The sequence below is a fragment of the Desmodus rotundus genome, chromosome 1, assembly GCF_022682495.2.
Source record: "Desmodus rotundus isolate HL8 chromosome 1, HLdesRot8A.1, whole genome shotgun sequence".
NCBI lineage: Eukaryota > Metazoa > Chordata > Mammalia > Chiroptera > Phyllostomidae > Desmodus > Desmodus rotundus.
Window position 1 is genome coordinate 173,098,377 of NC_071387.1, and position 26,420 is coordinate 173,124,796.

General features: G+C 38.3%; 1 protein-coding gene across 1 annotated transcript in view; it reads right to left on the reverse strand.

The window, feature by feature from the left end:
* CWC27 (CWC27 spliceosome associated cyclophilin) overlaps positions 1–26,420 on the reverse strand; it is a 175,874-nt gene that overhangs the window by 16,969 nt on the left and 132,485 nt on the right. The window contains exons 12-13 of the mRNA XM_024578420.3: positions 5,548–5,657; positions 992–1,095 (exon numbers count right to left, since the gene is read on the reverse strand). Coding sequence (XP_024434188.1) covers positions 992–1,095; positions 5,548–5,657 — 214 coding nt within the window. The remainder of the gene's footprint in view (positions 1–991; positions 1,096–5,547; positions 5,658–26,420) is intronic.

Genomic DNA, 26,420 nt, shown 5'->3' on the forward strand with positions numbered 1-26,420 from the left:
TTGTCGAGCCTTCCTTGCTTAAATGTTTTCTTAATGAGTGTTTTTATGTCTTTTTTTAATGTGTGTCGCAGCCCTCTTTCCTCCACCCTAGACCTGCGAGCGCTCCGCAAATCTTGCCGACTGGGTTCCTGGAGGGTGGGGGCGCTGGACAGAGTTTTGAAATAGGGGAGAGATGCTGTTTGCCAGAGAGGAGTGAGGCTGCGATTCGGGGTTCGGGTAATGGCGCATGGAACAGTTCAGAGGCTCCAAGGGTGAGTCATGTGTGGGGGTGACCCACAGGCTTGCTTGCAGCGATGTGCCTCAGCCAGGGTGCAGTGGGGGATGGAGGCAGTTAGATGCGGGGAGGCCTAATATACCACATGAGAAGTCAACGGAAGGGCAGAGGAGTGCGATAAGGAAAAGCACATTCTTATTCTTTCTTTCTTTTACTTTGCCAATATAGGATAAAGTGCTAAGCACAGGACAAGTACAAGTCATTAATTCCTTTATTTCTTATCAGTGTTTTAAGCAGCTGAAAAATATCCAAAGATAAAAATAAGTTAATTACGCACACATGGCTAGAACCCTGTAGGTCATAAATTTGAAGAGGAACTTAGTAGGATTATGAAAGGGATTACTGAGCTCTGAAATAGTGGTCAGAAAGTATGAAAAAATTAATGATTTAGAATCTTGGAAGGCTATTTTTTTAGTTGTTTAATGTGGGTTTTATCTTGACCATGATACTAGAAAGTTATTTAGGGCAGGGACAGTGTCCTATAATTCTTGTGGATTCTGCACTGGCCAGCACAATGCTGGGAACACACCACGCACTCATTACATGCTTCCCCAAGTGAAGTGAGGTCAAGGGCGCTGAGGCCCGGTAACAGTGAGGGTGTGGCTGAAGGTAAAGTCTGAAAAAAACGCCAGGGATGATGTAGTGGAAATGTCCTAACAGTGTCTCTGCTCTGAGCCTAGTTGTTCACGGAGAATAGACAGAAATCAATACCCTTACCATCCTTCATCATCTTCTACTTCCACTTCAGAAACGTCATTTTCAGGAGTTTCAGCAATTGCTTGCGTGAGTTTTGATTTAAACTGGTTCAGCAGTGCAAGGGTCTGAAAGCAGAATAAGACTGTTAAATTTTCTGATAAGGAGAGATGTAATTTTAGAAGAGACACTTAAATTAGTTAGAAAAAATATAACCTACTAGGATAAATTTTTAATTTTGAAGGAAAATAATACAGAACTGCCTTCCAGCTGCAACAGTGATTGCCATTCACAAACCCTGACATCACCCTAGTGCACCCTGATATTTTACTGCAGAGATACAGGATTACTTTCTTACTTGGGGAACATAAACTTGCTTATACAGAAGACATTTAAATTTTAAAATACATGCTTATTATCATAGCTAACTTTTTAATGTCCACATGACAGGGTGGGGCTTCATTAAGATACTTAAAATCAAAAACAAAACACCAAGCTGTGTATTTTCAATGAACAAATTTCTAAAAATGTAAACATATCAATGTTTGGAAAGATAAAATAAATTTTATTTTATTACCGGAACACATTAACTGCTATAAGATGGGTAAAATGGAGTGATGTCTTTAGAAAACCCTTTATATGCACTAGAAACTTCAGAGGGTCATTCCCTTTGATTCGGTAACTCCAATGGGGAACATATGTAGAAAAATAATCTAAAACACAAAGTGGCCTATGCAGAAGACGCGCACCGCAGCAGTAGTTACTGGAGTGGGAAATGGAAACGTTAGACGTGTATCAATAAAGATCTAGATACATTTTGGTAAAAAGTAATGACTGTGCTATTACGGTCCTTAAAAATTCTATACATGAAGCATTACATTCTGTTGTTAAGTGAAAAAAGTAGGATATAGATATCAAGTTGAATATGTTTTCTAAGAAAGGGACCATTCCTCTGAGTCTTGCCCGGCCCCTACACCCTCCGTGGGTGAGAGGAAATGACAGGTGCTTGCAGCTCGATGACCTTGCTGTCCCCGGCTGCACGCTAACCGTGTGCTCCAGAGTTTGAGTGGAGAACAGTAGTTAGCACAAAGTTTTAGTCTGCAGTTTTAAAGAGTTTATAATTAGGAAAATGGATTAAATACTATCTCTATATAAAAATCAAATACCTAATTCAAATACGGATACATGGAATTCAGTACTAAAATAGATTTCATAAGGAAATAGTTGTGTTACAGCTCAGTATGTGAATAACAGGTATAATAAGGAGTCACAAGAAACTGCTAGGCTCCAGAATTTACCTACCAAATGTCATTGAGACCGCAGTTCACAAGAACATTAAGTAGGTTTTGTTGGTGTAGAACCTCAATAAAGACAGGCGGTGCCAAAATAGGAAAAAAGGTAGTTATTGCTAAAAAATGCTAGCAAGATGTGCCTTGTATGTTTCTGCAACATTGAATGCCCGGACAACAATGGAAAATATTACCATGCTGCGGGAGGAGGGAGTTTGAGAGGAAAACTACACATTCCTGCAGAAGCTCCTCACAGGCATTCCGAGGGCTGCCCGGTAGGTTAGGGCTTAGAGATCTGATTCATTTCTAGGGTAGTAATTATAGGATTAGGCTCTTCAAACAATGTTAACACATAAAGCATCCCTTGTTTTTCAATCTTATTCATAAAAACAAATCTTTCTGCTTATAAACTTTTATTGTATTTGCTTAAAAGTAAGAAAAAGGTTATTGCAGAACTATTAGAAAATAAAGAGGAGCAAAACAAAAATACACTACCGCTACTCAGAATACCCACTGTGGACATTTCGGTGTGTACCCTTCAGGCATCTGATGTGTTTTTGTGTGTGTGTATGTGCTTACGTACTTATGTCTAATTATATAAACATGTATCTTCGTATGCACATCTCTCTATTACTTAAAGGTGAATCTTGTCAGCTTTTAATGGCGGACTTTTGTATACGTGGAAATCTCTTTTCTAAGGGCATAAATAAAAATGAAAACAAAGGAGACGTCTTAGTGAAATAAAATTTTAAAACTTCCTTGCAAATTACACTCGACCTGGATCTTTTTCCCTGAGTTGGAAGTGGCAAGGGGTCTGTTTTTAGAGCCAGTCAATGTGCTACTGGCATTTCCTCAGAGACGGGGGCTGTGACAAACAAAAACCATCCTCTTGGCCTTGCTTAGCGTCTCCTCTAGTCAAGATTGGGCTTCCTTTAGCTGCATCCTAAAGGCACGAGAACACACTAGGCAGAAAAGCAACCATCACAAAAATGACGGAGTACGACACAGGGTGAGGAAGATGGGATCTCCATGGAGGCATTTCTGTTCGGCATCCAGAGGGGAATTGGTCCTCTGCCTTTAGCTGAAGGGTAAATGGCCAACCACCAATAGCATAGCTCTTCAGCACAGCTAGAGCCTTCCCAGCACGGAGAAGCTGTTTTGAAGGGATCCTGCCTGGGGAGATGTTGTGCAAGCATAACTACACACAAGAGTCTCTCAAACGGCTTCTGAGTCTCTACTCCTGCCCTGGGTCCAGTCTATTCAGCAGCCAGGTTGGAGGGATCTTCTCAAATTGCGAATGAGATCATTACACTTCCTTCCTTTAATGGCTGCCCATTGCCCGTAGGGTCCATCTAAACTCCTTATTAATGCTCAAAAATACCTTCCTTGCATGAACTGGCTTCTGCTTACCTCTCCAGCACCACTCTCTCTTTCTCATTTATGTTCTAGTCATACTTAACATCTTTTAGTTTTTTGCAAAGAGACCAAAGACTTGTCTTGTACTGTTCCTTTTGTCTAGCCATGCATCTCCTATTTGACCTTCAAAGCTCAGGTGACAAATCGTTTTCTCCAGGAGGCCTTCCCAGATTTTTAGGACATGTTAAGTCCTACTATTACACCTTTACACAGTTCTCTATACCTAAGCTGTTGTAATGCTCACCCCCTTTTATTGATATTACTGTATTTGCTTAACAGCTCTTTTTCCTGCTAGCTCAGAAAGGGCAGGGATATGTCCAACCTTGATTATCACCAAATACAGTGAGTAGTACATGATAGGTTCCTTTTTTTTTCTTTTATTGAATCTAGATAGAGGGGGAGGGAGGAACAAAGAAAGGGAGAGATACATCAATGTGAGAGAGAAACATTAATTGGTTGCCTCTTGCACGAGCTGGACTGGAGACCGAACCAGCAAACCAAGCACGTGCCCCGACCAGGAATGGAACTAGTAACCCTTCAATTTGTAGGGTGACACCCAACCAAATGAGCCACAATGACCAGGGCACGGTAGGTTCTTAAACAATTATTTACTAGGAGGGAAAAAGGAGGAATTCATGAATAAAAGTGATCCTTAGCACCATTGGTAGTATAGTGATTACAGTGTGACTCCACGAACACAAGTTAATAATGTACTTTTTCTTAATTTTATTTTATGTCCATTTCTTTTTTTCCTTAAGATTTTATTTATTTATTTTTAGACAAAGGGGAAGGGAGGGAGAAAGAGAGGGAGAGAAACACTGACGTGAGAGAGAAACATCAATCTGTTGCTTCTTATATGTGCCTTGACGGGGGACTAAACTCGCAACCAGGGCACGTGTCCTGACCAGGGACTGAATCAGGGACCTTTTGCTTTGTGGGACAAACCCCAACCAACTGAGCCACATCAGTCAGAGGGATATTCCATTTCTTTTAGAAACTGTACAAGTTAGTTATCTGCAACTATAATTTATCATACTTGACTTCTTGCTGAACTTTCCCTATGATTATTTTCATGCTAAGTACTGATGCGTGCTTTCCTTATCAGTAATTAGGTGTCACTAATTACTAATTACTAATATAGAATAATGTATATTCTATATTAGATAGGTAGATAGACAGACAGATAATCAGCACTAAAGAGAAAAGATTTCAGTCTGCCCCCTATCTTTTCAAACACGAAAGGCCAGGGAGATTTGGAGTGCTGAGTGCTGCATGCTGTCATGGTGGACTCCCAAATGGTTGAGCTGGTTCCCTGTCTCTTTTTGTTCTTGACTTCTTACAATCTTCCTATATTACTAACTTAAAGATACAGGAATTACCTGCAAAAAGCAGAACTTTGTAATATTACTTACAATAGAAATCAGCTAGTAGACCAAATGCCTTATTTGCAGGCGATGTATCACACAGCTTCAGGTGGAGCTGGCTAATCAGCTTGTGAGATGCTGGGCCAGAAGAGATCCCTTCAGCATTCATAGTCACGTCTTCTCTATTTCCTAAGACTCACTTAGACAAAGGTTCTGCCTGAGTATCTGGTAACATGTGGGTTTACAAGATTCCCGTGTTTGATATGGGAGTACACATTTAAAACCTGGAAGTTTTAGGCTTTTCATCTACAGTGTTTGGAAAGAGCTCTATCATCTGGGCCTCTGCATGAGTGGCCAAGGCCCTTGTCACCCCACCCTATGTAAACACATGCTTTTTCATTGCTAAGAGGTAGTGCTTCTCCTGATGTATAATCAAATTAGGCTCCAATAACAGCACTTGAAGACAACCGAAAGATAATGAATTACATATAAATTTAGGTTGTTAAATTACCTGGTCTTCCCGGGAAGTTCCCTTCTTTGGCTGCTGCTTCCTCAAAGCTTCATACTTTTGCTTTTCTCTTCTGTATTCTGCAACAGCACCACCCACAGCAACGTCTTCCTCTGAAGAATAGTAGATTATTCTTAGAATAATGGTGAAAAGGTTCTGTGGTTTTCCTCCATTTAATTTAAAAACCAGCCAATAAACTCCACCAGTTTCACAACTATTTTCCTAGATTAGAAAGTGACTGATGTTAACTTATCAACCAATTCTATGAACATCTTTATTATAAACTGTAATACTGTACTATTGTAGTTGTTCTTGTATTTGACTATAACATCACCTATCTCACTTTTAAGACTTTCCTGAAATTCAGCAATACTATTTTACATTACTCCCTTGCCTTCTAAGATATGTTCTTTCAGTAATGGTTGATTTGCCACTTTTGTTGTCTAGTGAAAACAACAACAGTAATAACGACAAATAACTTCAACTTGACGGCATCACACTATATGCATATATCTAGCAAATAAGTCAGTTAGGACAGTTACCAGAAGCAGGCAAAAATTATTTTTACTAAATTACAAATCAGAAAACAAATGTACGGGTTTGATTCTGCAATAATTCCATATGAAGATTAATTAATATCTGGGTTCACATAATACAATTTTGCTTCAAAAACACAAGTCCTGTACTAACATTTTATAATACCTTATAGGTACACATATTAATGAAAGTTTGTGACAAAAAAAGCCCCCAAACAAATAACCTACGTCTTCTCATCTTTGACTAACAGACCAAGATGAACAAGATGTAATCAAGAATGATAGTAATCTTTCCACTCAAGTCTGGGTTTGTCATTTGCCTCTTTGTTACCTAGTTTAAAGAATATTAATGCGCAATGTGTTAACAAGCAGCCATTTTTTTTCAAGAGATATTCTAGTTAAAAAAATGTGTGAACTAAGAAACAAGTAGTTTTTATGGTTACCTAATACCATGATTTTTATGTTGGTCAAAGGGTACAAAGGTGTAATCGTGTGGGACAGATGAGTTCGGGAGGTTTAAGGTTCAGTAAGGTGACTATACTTAATACTACAGCACTGTACTGTTGAAATTTGCTAAGGAGTTGATGTTAATTGTCTCCACTACGACCCCCTCACACACACAAATTTCCTACATGAGGCGATGCGAGAGTAATCAGCTGGATTGTGGTAACCAGTTCACAATGGCTTCTCTATCTCTTGGGCTTCTGAGCTAATTAATTGCCTGGTTTCGGGATGTCTTTTTCCTCCTCCTGTTTTAATTTCTATCTCAAATGTACAGGCAAGCAGCTTGACGACAGCTGCAAGGTTGACCGGTCTTTGGTCATATGCGTCTGTGATACCAGGATTAAGCCTGCGAAGGTTCCGTCTGGACTGCATGGAAACTAATCCCACACCTTCGGGTGGCGCACACAGCCAGATGAAATGACGCTTGCTGCACACACCCAACTGTGTAAAAAGGCTGATCCAGTCATCTACTTCCTAATGGGTTTACCATATTAGTATAAAGTCCTTCAATTTATAAATGTGTGGCCAACTATGAATGATCACAACACATTCACTTTTCCTGTTTCCATTTCTCAGCAGTACATTCTCAGCTAATGTCCTGAGCTCGATATTTTAGTTCTCTAACTCTCCGTTCACTTGTATCTAACCAGTTTTTGAGATATAAACTGCCTTTGCTTTTGATAGTTATGTTTTAAAAAAATTCCTAGATATTTCATTTGGTTCTTTTTCAAACTCACCCACTCTATTTGATAGTCTTAGTCTTGTATTATAATTTTTATTCCTTAAAAAATCTTTAAAATTATTTAAACACACTTGTACTGTATTTTTCAGATTGTTCTTGGGGATCCTTCTGTTATATCTTCTGACTCTCTCCCTAGAGTGGTCATTTCTCTATGTGCTTTCTAATTTTTTATTGTGAATTTATTTTCAGCTAGAGCTCCATCCCCATCATGCTCCATGGGAATCCTAGGCACCTAGGATTGTGTAAAGATTTCTACAGGGAACTTCCTCATTTGTTTCTACCAGGCAACTAAGGGGTTCTGTTGGTTCAGGGTCATTTTTCCCCAAGTTAACATCTTGGCTTAGAACTTCTGTGCCACATAGGTAGTATACATTAAGACTTTGTAACCACGCCTGGTAGAGATTTAGAGTTTCAATTTTGATTTTTTTATGACAGATTATTTTTTTCCCCTCTCACACATAGTTCTGAAAAATGACAAGCTTCTTTGTGGCCTGCCTGACCAGGTAGACAGTTTTTCTAGTTTCTACCTCTCTTGACCCAAGGTCATATCTCTGTCCAAGTGTGAGGTTAAAACCCAGCTTCTAGCTACTAGAGCCTACATCTGGTTCCAATATCCCTCTGGGCAACTATAGTGCCAGTTTGCCCACTTAAAGCTCCGGTTATGCTTCCTCTTTGTTTTTGGTACCTAGGAAATTTCTTCTCCCTTCCTCCCTCCTTCCCTCCCTCCCTCTCCCTCTCTCTCTCTCTCTGCAGCTTAGCTAAGTACTTAAATTGGGATATATCACATTTTATTCAGCATTACTATATATTTGTAGGAGAAGGAAGTTCTGTGTTAACTCACTCCATGTTGCCAGAACAGAAAGTAGCACATTTATTTCTCATGTGTTTGAATCCCCCTGAGTAAACAAAAATTGAATAAGTGACTGGTCAATTTTAGTGACATAAAACTGGCTAATAAATTACACAAGGAGTTTGAAAAATTCAATTTGTCTAAGTACAGAGTGCTCTCAATGTACACAGGATGATAGTCCATAAATTATAATGATGTAGTATGATGATAATTTGTCATTAACTGAAATTTCTATAAAACATATGTTAAATAAATAGCAATAAAGAATAGGGAAAAATTTTGCTAAGGATGTAATATATGTTAGGCACTATGCAAAAGTGCTTTGATTATCCATGAAGAAAGTATCCACAAACCTGTTTTACAAATGAGGAAACAGGATTTCATCTCAATTATAATATAGCACAGCTGGAATTTCAGCCCAGGTCTGCATGGTACTAAAGACCCACTCTGTGCCCTGCTGTCTTCTACTAAAACTTCAATTCAGAAGATAAAATTTACTGTGCTCACCATACACGTGGCACTCTGAGAATTGCTATGCGTGATCCCAGAATATTTGTAATACAGGGTTTTTGATCTAGAAAGTAATTGAAAAGGTAAAATGAATGTAACATATGTGAAAATAGTTAAGATATTAGTTATTGATTATAAGTGTCAAATTGCTGATTCATGGGTAGAATACCAGTCTTTTTCTAGAGGGCTTAAAGCTGCCCTACATTTTAATGTTGGAATAAAATTTTAAAAATATCTTAGCTTTTTCTGAGATAAAATGAGGTGACATCCATGCATAGGCCTGGTGAAGAGAATGTCCAACACCACTACAACCATTAATTTACTACTAGAGGCCAGTTCTCTGCGACACCAGAGCTAACCTGGGGGACCTTCTAATCTAACTTTTCAATTTAAAGGTGAGGTCACCAAAGTCCAGGTAAATGAGGTTACTTAGCTGGTGTCTCATGTGGTTAGAAGCAGCACCTGGGCTAAAACCTGTGTCCTAACTCTTAGTTTAGGTGACAATTTGTAGAAAGATTTTTTTGTCCTTGCATGTTATAAAGAATGCTTCTAACTCCTCCTCTAAGAGTCAGTCAGAAACTTAATATTTGCTCCACTTGAATCTCCTCACCATAAAACCTTTTGCTCTGAGCATAAAGGGGGGGATGACTACTCGGTTATAGGTTACTTAGCTAATGAACCATTGGTACCCATCTACAAATCTTATCTTATCCATCCCACTACCATCTCAGTACCAGAGCTCAAGGAGCGAACAGAGCCAAGTAGCTTCACATTTATTCATTTTTAAGAAAAAGTTTATTGAATTATTATGTATCAGAAACTGTCAGTAATACTGCTTATAAAAGATGTTTTAGTTATCTGGATTCACTACTTCGAGGAAATTTTTAAAAAACTCCCATTTAAATAAAAACTTTTATATAAATAAAGTTGATGTGACGATAGTAAACAGTATTTGAAAACAAAAGGGGTGGACTTTAAAGGATATAGAAGCACTGGCTCATGCGGCTCAATAGGTTGAAGCATCATTCCATAGACCGAAAAGTTGCGGGTTTGATCCCTAGTCAGGGCACATGCCCAGGTTGTAGGTTTGATCCCCAGATGGAGCGTGTTCATGAAGGTAACCAATCAATGTTTCTCTTTCACATTGATGTTTCCCTCTCTCTTGCTCTCTCTCTTTCTCTCCCCTCCCCCCTCTCTAAAAACAATGATGAAATATCCTCAGGTGAGGATAAATAAAAAAAGAATTAAAATAAAGAATATAGAAACCTATCTAGTTGTATTTCATCATACTTTCTGGAAGCTACAAAGTATGCTTTTATGAAATTTTATTTATGCCAGATCTTAAATTAATTCCAGGAAAAGTACTAGATTTGAAAATAGCTAACATGATACCTAACATTTTAAGTACTCACTGGGTGCCAGATACTAGTACCTGCATTACATGTTTAATCCTCATAACCAACAACCCCACGAGCAAGGGATGTTCCTAGCCCCATTTTGCACTGGGGACTAAGGCGGTAGAGGTTAAAGCATTTATCTCAGAGATTATAAATGTGGGAGTATGCAGTGTGGTTCTAAAGTACAATCCTTTAACATGCTTGGTTTTTTTCTTCTTTACGTCTGAGACACAAGAAAACTGAGAAGATATTTAAATATGACATAAAAAGGCATCAGATCATCAACTGGATGTGTCCCGATGAAATAAAATCCTACCGAAAAAGGTCCTAGATGCCTCCCAGACCACAATAAATGGAAAGTGCTTTTATATAAGTGATTTCCACGTAGGAAGAATCCTTTATGGCTTTTTCTTGATTCTCCTTAATTCATGATATTTCCCCCTTATTTGAACCTTTAAACACTTTGTACCTCCTAAACACACTGTATTTATAACTGCCTCTTTGTGGTATTGTCTCCTAGGCTATAAACCCATGTGACAGGAACTGGCCCCTGTTTGTGGCCTGGCATATGCCTTGCATACAGTGTGTCCTCAATAAACAGTAACCAAATGGACAAATGATCAGACTGATCATTTTGCATCTTAGATAGGTCTTAGATTGCCACAGTGCCCATAGCGCCTTATTACTCTTGCTGGCTGGAGTGGCTGTCTGAGGCACTGGTAGGGGTTTACGGTCCCTGGCATACAAATACGTTTTCAATCCATAGTTGTCCAATTCAGTTGTGTTGTAAGGAGTGAAATGATTTCTGACACCTATTATATAGAGGTGAGAGAAGTAGGAGAAGTCACATCTGAGGCAGTTGCCCCTGATTAAAGCCCCTAAGCACTGAGTTTTTGGGTAGAATCCCTGTCAGACTGGCAGCCATTCACCGAGGCTTTACCATCTCCTTGAGGAGCTACTGGGGATTAACTATATACTGGGGATTAACTACCTATCCCCCTCCCCTCCTTCCCCCAACCCCAGGGCAGAAAGGCTGGCTTTTCATTTGTTTTATTAAGAAAATACTTTCTGGAAATGATAACAATGAGAATATTCTGTGACACTAAAATGAGGGTCTTCATATAATATATTCTTTATTATTATTATTTTGTAATTATAATCCATAACATTTATTAAGTGACTAGAGGTTGAATCTGTACTAATTGTTTTAAAGATAATTGAAAATTGCTTAGATGATATCTTTAAAAAGTAGATAAGAAAACTGGTCTCTCCAGCCAATGAAAGAGCCCAAATGAAAACTTACTCATAATAAAGACATTGTTTAATGAAGGTGTCTATATGCACATTTACAAAGACTATGTGGAAGTTTAGGCTAAAACTTTATTATTTTTTTTCTGTACTCTGAACTAAAATAAGAAATCTACAATTTATTCATTTTATTTAACCAATTTTTATTTTCAGCATATTTTTTATTCTACAAATTGAACAATACTGGCTCCACCTGGTGGTCAAAATAAGCCTCTAGAATTTCATAAAAATTAGTCAAAAGCAGTTAAATGATTTAGGGACTACCTGAAATATTCTTGGACATTGAACCATAAATATTAGAGTATGCTTCAACATTGACCTTGATTAAATGGAATTCAGTCTACATTTTCATGAAGTTTTTCTTTTGCTTTCCTGGTTATTCATTCTAGTTTCATTGCTTCATGTTATTTTAGGGCTTAAAAATTCTCAAAATAACCGAATGTTTTCCTCTTTTTATCTTAGCTGATTTGAAAAATGTGAAGTTAACAAGCTAGAATACAGCTAAATTTATCCAGATTTTCAAATTGTATTCCTTTTTAGCATATAAACTGTAAAATACTCACTGATTTTAAGCTGTATTTTCTCTGACAATTCCAGAAGGGGAAGCTGGTTACTATACAGGATATTAGTACTAAGAAGTTCTTGGGCAGCAATGACTGGCTAATTTTACAGATAAAAAAAAAGGATGCAGAAAGGTTAAATCATTGTGCTATGCTGGGAATACAGGAAGCCAGGTTTTCCGACAACCTAATATTGTTTCCTCTCTATACAATACTGTGTGTGCTTCCTTTTTGGAGCGCACAATCACTGCCGGTATTTCATCACAACCTAACAATCACTCTGAAATTACAGACATTTATAGTACAGTGTGACATTTGTAAAATGGTAATGAATCCCCAATACAAATTTAATTCTCTAATTAGGAATTTTCTTAATTTTTACTTTTGTTATTTTTCCTTTAAGACATTAGAAATTTTGAAAATCTTATGTTTAAAGCTTCACCCATATCCAAATTCAAAATTTGATTTTATTTTTCATTTATATTGTTTTGTTAAGTTTATAATTCAAATAGCAGTCATGTTGGTAATATCTTACAGTCATAATAGCTTACAAATTAAGTTACCACAAAGTGTTATATTAAAAACCAACTGAAATCAATTTAAGTGAACTTATCTAAAAAACTGAGTGATAAGGAGAATTTGGATCAGTAAAGACAGGTTCTGAACACTAATATTAAATTGGTTTAAATTAGGTTTGACTTATCTTTTAATATAATATTTATATAATAAGTTATATGGAGCTATCTAATACGCTTTTTATCAGATACTTTGCCATTTATCTTAATAATGATTATGAAAAAGAATTACAATGTATAAATGATTGTTGAAAATTAACGAGGGACAGGAATAGCTTTATTCCGGGAGACGCAGCTTTTCACCTGCAAGCTGCAGCGTTTGCTCCAGTTCAGATTTACCAGCTCCCGCCCACACAGACCTCAGGACCAGCACAGAGGTTGACTGACGTTGCCCCCGGGTCCCTCGGCAGAGCACACTTTGAACTTCTCCTGGTGCTGTGACCCTCAGTTCTTGTAATTTGATGGCCAACGTGGGACAACACTCCTTTGTTGCCCTGCCATTCTAAATGTGACAACTACTAATTATATATTCTGTGTTGTAGCAATGAGAAAAGTAACATAAAATTCTTCAACATAAACATATTTCATCAAACCAATAAGGGAAAATACTACAGAAAGAATTACTATGGCTACGATAACTTTAGCGAATTAAACACTGGAAAATAACTGCATTTCTACAGTCACAGAACTAAGGTGGGTTCTATTGTTTTGCAGTATACCCGTGAGGCACTTTTCTCTAAGCAGCTGTAGGAGTTTACAAACCAGTACAAAACAGTCCTTAAATACGTGCATGTGTGGTATGGCAGAGTGTTCCTTATGTCCCCTGTATGGCTGAGGAAACTGAAGCAACAAAGTGGCTTCTGAAATACAAGCATGACCACGACCACCAGCACCAGCACCGTTTTTCGGGGCCTAGCATGTCTGAGATGGAACATCAGGAACTCTGTGCCTGCTTTCTCACTTAATTCTGTCACAACAGAGGGGGTATTATCATCTCGGTGTTATGCATGAGGAAACGGGTTCAGAGAGGTTAAGTGTTTTGCCCAAGGTTATATGGCTAATAAAAGATAGAGCAAGGATTTGAAATCAAGCTGCCGGACTTCAAAGCCCAAGCGTTCTCTATTCTGTCACACTGCACACAGTCATGGGGGAGAGGGGGCGCTGTTATGTGTGGGAGTGAGGAAAACAAAGACAGTTCCCAATGCTAAGGAGCAGAGTGGCTAGAAAAGGGATAAGGCAATATAATATATAATAATATAATATAATAAATATAATATAATAAATATAATATAATATAATAAATATAATATAATATAATATATAATATGTGAGGTCTTGAAAAGTACTTATGAAACTCACACGGAGGAGGAGAGGGAAAGCTGGGTGGAGGAAGTGGCAGTAAGCATAACTGGGCCTTGAAGGGGAGAGAAGATTTAGCCACAGCAGGTACGGGATAGATCAAAACCAAAGCATGAAGGCAACATAGTGCAGACTGCACGTGGGGAAGAGGAAAACTGTTTTGTGAAAAGGAAGAATGGGTAAATAAGATAGGGGATAAGGAAAGTAAGATAAAATTCGACCATTAAAGTCCTTGAGTGTCAGATCAAGGAATTTGAACTTTATTTTTGTAAGCAATGAACAGCCACAATATATATCTTAGCCTTTTATGAAAGTAAATGAAGAGGTGAAACACTCTAGATTGTTGTGTTGTTAGAACTCATTTCTAAGAATTTTTTAAAAGGGTGTTTCTTATGGCACTAGCTTGAGTTAGCTGATAACACGGCAGGGGAGGAGTAAAGTTCCAAACTTCCTGATGCCCGCTCTTCTCTCAATCAATGAAAACAGTCCATTCCTCATGAGTTCGGTGAACAGGAGAGGAAAGGTGGGTGGAAGAGAGAGCCCGTGAGTCTGACTTCCAAAATCTTGTTGAGATTTTCCCCAATTACTTTAGGACGAAACTTTGAAAACTATTCTGGTACATTATTTTTCCACACCTATAAGATTCTAATTTAAATGTGAAAATGTATGGAATTATTTGAAAGCACCATGCCCAGTTGTTTCTGGCTGTGTTCACCATCTCAAATTTTTTACCTGCCTAGACCATTTTTACCTACTATAGCTGTACAAATTCTGGCTCAGATTTCACCCCTCTTTCCTAATCCCCACATTTAATGACATCTCTAGCAAGCTAAACTTTTGAGATGATATGAAGACGGAAAAAAATCATCAAACCAGGCTTCGTCTGAAGTTGACCTGTGTTCAAGTGTGCTTTCGGGTCTTGGGACTGGAGGGTGAGCCAGAGGGGGTTACCTTACTCAATCTTAGTGGTATTGCTATAGATTATAGCAATATATTGCTATAGGCCAGAATCTGTCTGCTGATTCTGGCTTCCAGCTAACAGGTCATATTGCTTGTGGCTTATTTTATTGTATTTTGTAAGGAAACAATGGCTTACAGTTTTATAGTGGAAAGAGTATCGGACAGAAGAGCTGACTCCTCAAATCTACTGTTTAAGTTAGTGTGAGTACTCAATATCTTTAATGCTTTGGTTTCTTCATTTGCAAAATGGAAACTATAATACTTGTTTAATCTACTCTCAGGACTGTTACAGAACTACTGTAATAAGGCATGTGACAGGACTATGTAAATTGTTCATGTTACATAAATATGAAATATTATTATTTGCCAGTGAATAGAGGGCAACATATTTTATGTCTGTAAGCTACTTTATTAGTCCTGGTTCCCTTCAAATGATTAAATATCACCTGAAGAAGCAAGGAGTAGGTACAATATTTTTCATTTTATTGATATGCTGGTTTGAATAAAAAAGATTTTTGTATATTAAATCATTTTCAAAGCACCAATAAAACTTATAATTAGAATGCAGAAAGTGCTTTTTGAAGTGAATCATCAAAACTTAATATATATTTCTATACAGTTGGATATTCAAATGTAGGACTCTTATCATGAGGCTTACCTGTAATTCCAAATCTGCTTAAGAATAAGCAGTATCCGCTGGCATTCTGCTAGGACAGAAAATGCTTTGCTACTCCTCTCTTCTATTTATAGCCAACACTTGCATAGACAGTGCTTTCCATGTGCCAGTCAGTGTTCTAAGTGCCTTATGCACTGTAACTCATTAAAATATAATAGGAAAGTAGTTGCCACTAGAAAGACCAAGGAATTATACCTGGAAATCTATCCTTTTGGAAAAAGCTGAAAACTAAAAAATATATGAGTGAATGTGAGTGAGCTCTGACTGAGGAGGCACCAGAGTGGGACACAAGAATGGAGTTCCTTGAACGCAGGGACTTAAAAAAATTATTTTAGAGCGAAGGAGAGGGAGGGAGAAAAAGAGGGAGAGAAACATCGATGTGAGAGAGAAACACTGATTGGTTGCCTCTCACATGCACCCTGACCAGAGACCTAACCCGCAACCCAGGCACGTGCCCTGACCAGGAATTGAACCAGCAACCGACCCTTTGCCTTGCGGGATGATGCTCAACCCACTGAGCCACACTGGCCAGGGCACAGGGCAGGGACTTTTCTGAATTATTTGCCATTTTATGTCCAGAGCCTAGAATAGTACTTACAAAATTTCAAGAATTTGATAAATATTATTTGAAGAAATCTGAAAGTTTCTAAACAAAAAGTGATTTTTCAAAGGAAAATAGATTCCTAGGGAAAGTAATTGAGAGGGAGAGTGGGATAAGAAGAGCAGGCTGAGTAGCTGGCCTTCGTTGTCCCACACTGTGAAGACCTGCGATCATCAGGTGCCGCCTTGGGCTCACTGTCTACAAACGGTTCTTATGTGGTACACAGCCAAACATAACAGTAAACAAGAGAAACATAACACTCATCAAAGTGACTTATGAACTGAAGTTAAAGTCTCTGAACTCTGTATCACAAAAACACATCTGCTGGGGAAAAGAAAAAATAATTATTTTTAAAGGGTCTCAGTTTTGAAATTGCATTAATGAATGCTTTAATGAATAAGGGTTATTTTGGTTTGCTTGTCTGATTACACTTCTTCTTGGTGAAGAGGAAAATTTCTCACACTCTTATTTTGGATTAGAACACAATTACAGACACATTCTCACTGATTAATTTTTAAAAAATCTTTGGCTTAGTCACAAAGCAAAGTCAACACATTGCATGGACCGGGTTCAACACTTCAAATTAGCAGCTTCACCTTCTATTCCCAGCTCCATCACTCAGTGGAGTAAAAGCTTAAGTCGATCCCACAAATGCTCTGTCTCTATTTTGTGAGATGGTAAACTCAGTGAATTACTACTGCTTTAAACAGTATACAATGTAGTAAATTAATTAGTGTGATACACTGTTGAAAATACTCAGAATAATGAAAGTGTGAAAACAGAAAAATAAGCAAGCCAATATTGAGAAATACTTCTGAGAAACTGATTGGATTTTATCCCAAATGTCTGCCCAGCATCTTCACAAGATACCACAGACAAATGAAGTCTTTGGCTATAGTACAGTAAACATTACAACCACTGTCACTTTAATCATAACCAAATTGGTAAGAATAAACAATTATTTTTCTATATATGCCTCACATGGCAATTTAGCACAATGTGTAAGGGACTTCTCCATGGGTTTTATAGAAAGAAAAGTATAAAGGGCATATTTTTTATGTTGTTTTTCTATAGCAGAGAGCCAGTCTCCTTAAGTCACAGAAAACACTGCAATTAAGTGTTCAGAAATAAACCCGAAAAGAGTGGTAAAAGGAAATTAATGCTGCTAATCTCAATTGGGACTATTTGAAAGCAGCTCAAACTGTAAGGCTGCTTCTATAGAGAAAGGTTTAGTAACATAGTGTCTAATATTCACTGCCAAATAGTAATAATAAAACTATAGACTTGAGAGAGAAGATAAAAATGCTTTTATGAGCCCTGGCCTGTGTGGCTCAGTTGACTGGAGCACCTTCAGGTATCAATTCCTGGTCAGGGCACATACCTAGGTTATGGTTTAGTCCCTGGTCCAGGAGCTCATCCCTGGTCTGGGGGCACATGGGAGACAACCTATTGATGCTTCTCTCTTGCATCAGTGTTTCTCTCTCCATTCCCCTCTCTCTAAAAAGCAATGAAAAACAATATCCTCAGCGAGGATAAAAACAAAAATTAAAAAAAGTCTGTATGAAAAATTCCACATCCCTTTCACTCTATGTTCCAGACACACGCTTGCAAGATAGGAAAAGGCATCATGCTTTCTCTTATCTCCATGCATCTGCACACATTTTATCCTCGTCTGGAACACCTTCATTCAACTACCTTACTCACCTGAAGAAGTCACTTCTAAAATTTGTAAAAGTGAGAGGTGTCTAGAGCACAAAATGACCCATTTAGAAGTGAAAAGAAATTGCTAGAATTCTACTTATATTTTGTTGTATCTGTGAAACTGTTATTTTTGGGGTATTTTGTGTTATATATAGTACACAATACATTTGTTCAGTAGTACCTATATATGAGTTATAAACAAATTTAAAAAATATATACATTGGAAATATCCACAATATATTTTACAACCCAAATGTCCATCAGTGACAAATAAAATATGTTATAGCCACAAATGGAATATTATTTAACTATAAAGAGGAACAAAGTACTTGTTACATCAAACAACATAAATGAACCTTAGACACATTATGCTGAGTGAAAGAATCGAGTCACAAAGGCCACATATTATGATATCCAGGTGAAATGTCCAGAACAGAGCAATCTATGGGGACAGGAAGTAGAGTAGTGGTTGCCTAGAGCTGGGGGAGGGGAGACTGAGGCTGCAGCAGGAGACAGAAGAGCACAGACAGTTTCTTTTCGAGATGATGAAACTGTTCTAAAATTGACTGTGGTGATGGTTGAAGATGTCTATGAATATACTGAAAACCACTGAACTGCGTACTTTACATGGGTGAATTGTATGGTTTATTAACCGTATCATGATAAAACTTAAAAATAAAATAAAAACAAAAATCCTCATTCTACAGGGGTAATAAAACATTTTTGGAGACTACCCATTTCACTAACTGATGATTCTATTTGGGTTAGTGTATCTAGAAAGATATGTTATGATCTAGATTTAATCACCTTTCCTTTGCTCCCTCAAACCTTCATGTTGTATTAATGTCTGGTAGTTTGCCTCTTTCACCTGCTAAACTACAAATCTTGTACCCTCACCCCACATCATAGATTAAAAGAATTTTCAGGTGGCTCACACAATTAAAAGTACAATAATAAAATAACTAGAAGTAAACATGGATGAATATTTAAATCATTTTGACCAGAACCTGCAAACCTTCAGAAAGTACTGGCACCTGGATCATACTTCCTGTGCTTAGAAATTTCCAGGTGCTTCTAATGTGTAGAAAAGTATGAGAACCAATGTTCTAGTGATGGAGAGATCAGGAAAGAAATCTTATAGAAACAATCTCAAACAACTTGAATATCGAGGCAATATCCATAACATGTAGAAGGTATTCCAGGAAGAGGGAGCAACGACACCAAAGGCTGAGATGGGAAATAGGTTGGTGTGTAGAAAAATTTAGCCTTTGTGGAACCTTGGATGCATAGTGACAGATGATATTAGTGTGGCAGACAAAGTTTAGGCAGGCCACATAGGGCCTTGTATGGCATGCAAAGGATTTTATCCTGTAGGAAATGAGACGCCATTAAAGAATTTTATGAAGGGGATTGACACATGATCAAGTTTGTGTTTAGGAAAAGCCACACACAGAATGAATTGGCAGGATCTAAGATTAGGAACAGAGATCTGTTGGCAGCCTGTTAGCAGGTTGTTAAAATAGCCCAACAGAAAAAAAAAATTGTGGCTAAAATGGTCACGGTAGGGCATTAAGCACAAACTAGAAACCTGTAGGGAAGGGGAGGAGTTTGCAAGAGAAATGTACAAAGAACAGGTTTGTTTTGATAATACTGCAGTACTTTGAGATCTGAATCTAATTCTTTTCATTCAGAAAAATATGCAAACGCCAATCCTTCATTGACACATGATAAATGATGTTTTTCTATTAAAATACCTCTAGGTATCTAGACAATAAAAGTTTCCAAAATAATTATCCCTGAGGTCTTGGATTTCACATTCATTTTAAGAAATCTTAAGAAAATTTTTATTTCCTAAGTAAAACACTAAATTTCCTTCAGGTTATAATTTTCCACATTTCCCAAGGTTTTTAAAAGAAAAATCAAATCTAAAAAAAATAAACCAAAAAAAAAAAAACAACCCAAACCACAACTAAGTAAAATTAAAGCTGTCTTGTAAGGTACCATAAGCTCTAAAGTGAGATTTCAAGTCTTCCCAAACAGTAGGTCCTTGACCACATTAAAATTAGTGCTTTTCAAAGTGAAACTGTTTTCTGATCCCATTTCATCAAAAGTATACATTATTCATGACTTCTCCCCCATATACAGAGTCAAGGTTCTGCAAACTATTGAACTCATATTGCAGAGATGACGGTGTCACAGGAAGGTGCCATCTGCTCTAGCCAGAGCCATGTCTTCATTTCACTTCCCTTGATGGGGGAGCTCTTCTTAGCCATAGGAGTTCTCATTGCTCCGAACATCATGAAATCTCACAGTTCATGTGCACACAAAACGTAGTACTTGAAATGTGAAGATGTTTAGTTATGACGATTGATTATTGATATCACTATTAATTAAAAATATCTGCTTCCTGTGAATTATTCTTGTTCTACCCAGCAGAAGCTAGCTATTTCAGAATTAGGGGGAAGTGTTCTGCGGGGGTTTGCTGGTTTAGCACACTGCTATTAGACATTTATTCTAACCCAGTGGTTTTGGGGCTCTGGGGTCATGACCTATTGTAAGGGATATGTTTTATTTTTTGTAAAAGGGGTTTGAAAAATTGATTTTAGAGAAGAGGGTGGAGAGGGGGTGCAGAGAGAGAGAGAGAGAGAGACAAACATCAATTTGTTGTTCCACTTACTTATGCATTCACTGGCTCGTTTCTGTATGTGGCCTGACAGGGGATCGAATCTGCAACCTTGGTGTATTGGGACAACACTCTAACTAACTCAGCTATCTGGCCAGGGCATAAGAAACACATATTTTCATTTGAACTCTATATACATATTTGTTTGGCATATACCTAATATACAAAACCATATATATATGTGTATATATATATAAATATAAGGTTGAAATTACTGACATTCTATTGTTTTATCTATAAATAGCAATTTCTTATTGCTCAACCAAATGTAACTTAAAAAATCAAAATTTCATAAAACACTATTTATTGTTACCACACTCTGATTTTTCCTTGTGTATACCATTCCAATAAATAAAAAATGTTAACATACATTATTGATTTCCTAATCCACCAGTGAATTACTGGGTGCAATTTGAAAAACCACACTCAAACCTCTAACCTACAGTCTAGGCCTGCCTCTAGCTTAAGTCTCAGGGTAAGAGGATAAGAGGACTCTGAGACTCACAAGTGGACCAGATTGGCAGGGTAAAGAGGAAGCAAGTAATGAAGACGGTGCAACTGCCTAAAACTTTCTGTACACTTAGCAGAGACAAGGATCATACTAAATGGAGAGAATTTTGATACTGGGGATTTTGACTAGTACCTTGTTTTCTGAATTGCCAACTGAAACCGATTACATAACATACAATGTGATTCAGCATGGTTAAGTGGTAATGCTTAAAATCAGTGTTATCCCTTGGGGCACAGTGATACATTTTATAAGGCTCTCTCCAAAGGCCTTTCTGAATCTAAAAAAAACCCCCCAACTTTACATGTAAGTCCAGATTGGCCCACAGGAAATATTTCTGTCTGACTCTTCTTTCTGGCTTTCTAGACGATCGTCATTATGCTAAATGAACTGTATAATATTTCCATGCTGTATAACATTTTCTAAAAGTGAAGCTTTAAAAAAATATATACTTTTAAATAATATATATTTTTAAATATTTTATTTATTTTTAGACAGAGGGGAAGGGAGGGAGAGAGGGAGAGAAACATCAATGTGTGGTTGTCTCTTATACACCCCCTACTGGGGGCTTGGCCTGCAACCCAGGCATATGCCCTGCCTGGGAATTGAACCGGCAACCCTTTGGTTTGCAGGCCAGCACTCAATCCACTAAACCACACCAGCCAGGGCAAAAAGTGAAGTTTTTTCAGTTCTGTTAATAACTAGCAAAATAGTACAGATGATAACAGATTGCAGACATGCTGCTTATATTGTGATTTTTAGCTTATTAAAAATGATGTTTAGCTTATTGAAAATGATGTTTACACAAAGATCTTGTACAGATGCTTAATTATTAACCATTGTGTCAATAACAACCAAAAAACACGAGTTCTTATCCAAATGACTGAACGATTATCAGAATGATGCTGATACATGCATGGGCGAGTGTCACTATTAGCACCAACCAGAGCTAAATTAGACTCGATTTCAAGCAAGAGCACAGGCACACAGGCTAACATGGGAACAGTGAGAGTGCTGTCAGCCCGCTCCCTGGAGCGTGGGTCATGTGCACGCACACCACCTCTTCTCATCCGCAGTCGTATCTGATGGAACTGTGCTGACAGAACTTGAACTGGTGCCAGCCCCAGTGATGAGGAGCAAGGTGGAACACTTGCTGGCTGGAGGGAATGTTTCCTTTTTAGGAAGTAGCAGTACGATGATATAAAAACATGGTTGGAATGGACTGTCACAGGTTGCTAGTATGAGAAATGTTTTTAGTTTTTAGAAAACTGTGGCTCAAAGACAGTCAAATAAATGGCCAATGCATACAAGAAGGCACTTAAACACTGAGGTGAAAAATATAAAGTAAATAATAACTAGCCATATAGTTATGCCTACTAGCAACTGAACTGAGTTCTAGTTGATGCAAGATTATGTTTGGCCTTTCACATCAGCAGATGAAGCACGAGAAGAACAGTAAGGGCAAGAATGGTAAGTCTAGTCAGCTGAGGGGCCCGACCACTCACCGTGCCAAGCAAAAACCACAGAGACCCTATGATGCCAATATAAATACGAGATGGAAAAGAAATTGCTTGTCTAATTGCAGGAAAGAAGTAAAACTTGAGTCAGGTAAGTTTTATAACTGTAAAAGCTAATAAGGACAAATGGTAAGAGTAGTTTCATTAATAAACATCTTTCTAAAATGTAGCATAGTGTATTCATTGTCAAGTCCAAGACCAATATAAGCCAACTGCTTTCATCTGCTCCACCGTCTAATCTCATGTTAGAGCTTAGGGCAGCTGCGGTATCTTCTCCACTGAATAGCAAACCTGAATGTCCATTACTCTATTCTCTACAATTTTTGTCAAACTGAATATCCGTTTATCCACAATGCAAATGATACACGATTTCCCTGATACCAACCAAAAGGAGCCAAAAAACCCAGAAGTGCGTTTTGAAATGTTAAAGAGGGAACAATCATATTCAGGTTAGTTGTAGTGTTAGATATTTTATTATATGCATTATGCAACATGTACCCAGTTATGGTATATGTCTACATAATTATACATTTATACTAGTATATGGCTAGTGTGCTAGTATTTCAGCATACTTGAATACCTTAAATAGTTCCTTCTAGGTAAAAATGTTTACAATTATCTTTTTTTCTACCACCTAACAAAAACAGGAGACAATTACGCCTGCTCACCTTATTTGCCTGATTAAAAATAACAACTTCATTTGGCATTTGGAATGTTCTGACTGTGGTTCTGGCTGGGGAGGTTGCCGGAAGAGAGAATTTCTGATTGGGAAGACTGGAAATGATGTGGGGAGAATACGGAGGAATCTGATGACAAACCAAAATATTCTGCATCCCACTGTGTAAAAAGTACACCCTGGCAGTAAATTAGATATCAGTAACTAATTTATCACTTATTATGGAAGTACTTTATTCCAAGATATATAAAGAAATAGAATCTTATATTAAATATGCAGTGCTTTTTTTCATTTTGAGATAACAGGCAAAAAACAAACAAACAAACCCCCCAGCAGATTCATAATCACTTTTCTGTAGCTAAAGGGTCTCTTGGGTCACGTGCAGGGTCATGCAGTACCCCACCAAGTATTGTACAGATTTTAATCCCTACCACTATGAAAAGAGGGCCGCGGTTGCCGGCAGGCAATTTCAGTCTGACCAGTTGTGTGTTGGTGCTCTTGGGGAAAAAAAATCAATGACTTTATCTGAGCCACTATTTCTCTATGTAAAATAGTACAAGTTCTGCCTTCCTCACGGTTTCTTATTACAGAGAAATGAGGGGGGAAAGACAAAAGGCATAACAACATTCACAAATATGAGCTGGTGTTAGACATAGCTGATTGCTGAAGCAATAATTCTTCTATCTTTTTTGCGAACAAAATACAGAGTTGGTTTAGGCAACAGAATGCTCAGTATCAGAGGACAAATCATGACTGTTTTAAGCCATTTAGTTTATCTTTCACCTTTCATTTCACTCGCTCACTCTCCAAATATTTTTTTCAATGCCCACCACATGCCAACTATCATTCTAGGTGTTAGGAAAACAATAATAAAGAAAACAGACAACAATCCTAGTGGGGAAGACAAATAGCCATTGAGGAGGTCAGATTACATACACTGGATCTGCTGCTCAATTGGACTGGGGATATAAAAGAAAGAGAGTCTAAGATTAACTGAGATAGGAAAGAGCAGGTTTAGATCAGGTTTGGGATGTGCTCAGTTTAAGATGCCTATTAAACACTTTGGAAATTACTAGCATACAGATGACATTTAAATCCATGAGATTAAAAGGCATGACCAGAGAAGTAAGTATTGCATACAAGAGAAGATATAGGAGGTCCAGCAGAAGACAATTCAAAGAGGAGGGAGGGATCAACAGTACACAATGCTGATCACTGACAAAGGGCCAACCAGTTGATTTGTGAGGATGGAAGTGTAATGAGTACATTCAAGAGGGAATGGGAGGAGAGGAACTGGAGATGGAAAGCACGTACATTTTTTTTTTCAAGGGGTTTTCCAGGAAACAGGGTAGAGCTAAAGGGCAGTAGCTGGAGGTGAATGTTGGGACAAGAGAAGTTTTATACACACACACACACACACACACTCTCTCTCTCTCTCTCTCTCTTAATGGAGAAAATACAGCATGTTTTTATGCTGATGGTTAAGTGATTCAGTAAAGAGGGAAATTTGATGACGTAGGAGAGAAAGAAAAGACCTGCCAGAAGGTGAGAGGCAGCAGGACTTAGTGCACAGTGGAGGAGCTGGTCTAGGAGTATGAAGAGCTCATTCATAGTTACTGGAGGGCCAGCAAGAAAATGGCCCAGATGCAGGAGAGCTTGTAGTTGTGCTGATAGTTTTCTTCTGGTTGCTTACAGTTAAGAAAGCCTACTCCTCTTTGCCAGTGCTTGGGGTTCAGGTCACATATTCATTCTCGGAAGACCCAGTATTTTGGCCACTGGTATGTTAAGGGAAGTCTGATATGATGGCAGTCTCTGGGAAATATTTGCTTTCCTATAAGGAGAAAGATCTAAGAGGAGAAAGGTCTTCTGCAACCACTTTTCCTTCCAGCTCTGGATGCTACTCTGTGAAGACGTGAAGCTTAGAGCTGTTGTAGACATCTTATGACTGTGAGGGAAATCCACAATATTGCAGCAACTTCGCAAATACGGATGGAATGTAAGGTCCATTAGGGCCGAGGTGTTTTCTTCTCCCCAGTTTTACTGAGCTACACTTGACAAGTAAAGTTGTAAGCTATTGAAAGTGCACGCTGCAATGATTTGAAGTATATACAAGCATTGTGAAAGGATTCAGAGGTCTTTACTTTGTTCCTGGTGAACTTTAAGTGTCCGAGGAGTGGCTGGCACACAGCACATGCTCAGTCAGTGCTTGTGGGACAAATGAGCTCTGATAAAGATGGCCCACGTTCTACAGAAGCTCACAGTGTAGTACCACAGGGCAGGCAAAAGTAGGGTTACAGCTGTGAGTATGCGAGACAGTTCATTCTTGTATTATTATTTATTTATTACTGTATTATTTTCCATACAAACAATTGTAAATCTACATTTGCCCCACCCTGTATATACAAGCAATCAAGAGACAATTACACTCCCATGCTCCACGTGGTAAGATAGGGGTAAGTACAGGGTCTTAAGAAGCTGAGGCAAGTTTAGCTAATCTTGACTCAGGAATTAAATGAACTTATTTACAGACTGAAAATCAGCTCATCACTGTTTGAATGTTAATTTAAAACTGTTTTGTCCCATGGACTTCCATTCAAGATGGAGGCATAGGTAAACATACCTCGCCTCCTCATACAACTATAGCAAAATTAAAACTAGACCACAAAACAAATATCACCCAGAACTGTCAGAAAATTGAGCTGTATGGAAGTCCAACAACCAAGGATTTAAAGAAATCACATTCATCCAGATGGGTAAGAGGGGTGGAGACGTAGAGACGTGCAGAGAGGTGGAGAGGAGAGGTGGAGAGGAGAGGAGGAGAGGAGAAGAAGTGGAGAGGTGGATACATGGAATGGGTGGTCCCATTCCAGGTCTGGAATCGGTACCAGTGGAACCTGGCACCGGTTCCAGTGCCAGGAAGATAAGTCCCCATAACTTCTGGCTGTAAAAACCAGTGGGGGTTAGGGTGGCTGAGGAAACTGGGATTCTCAGAAAACTCCTCTTAAAAGTCTTGCAATGGACATAGGACTTAATACAAACTCACCCCCTCTGGGATTCAGCACCAGGGCAACAGCTGGAAGGGCACCAGGGGCACATGGAGAGAAACTGAAGTGACTGGAATCAGGGTGAGTGCTGGGAGACAGCTTCCTCCCAGGCAAAACTCCAGGGGCCAGGCAGTTGCACAGTCCCCTCTCTGAGCCTTCCCACACGCAG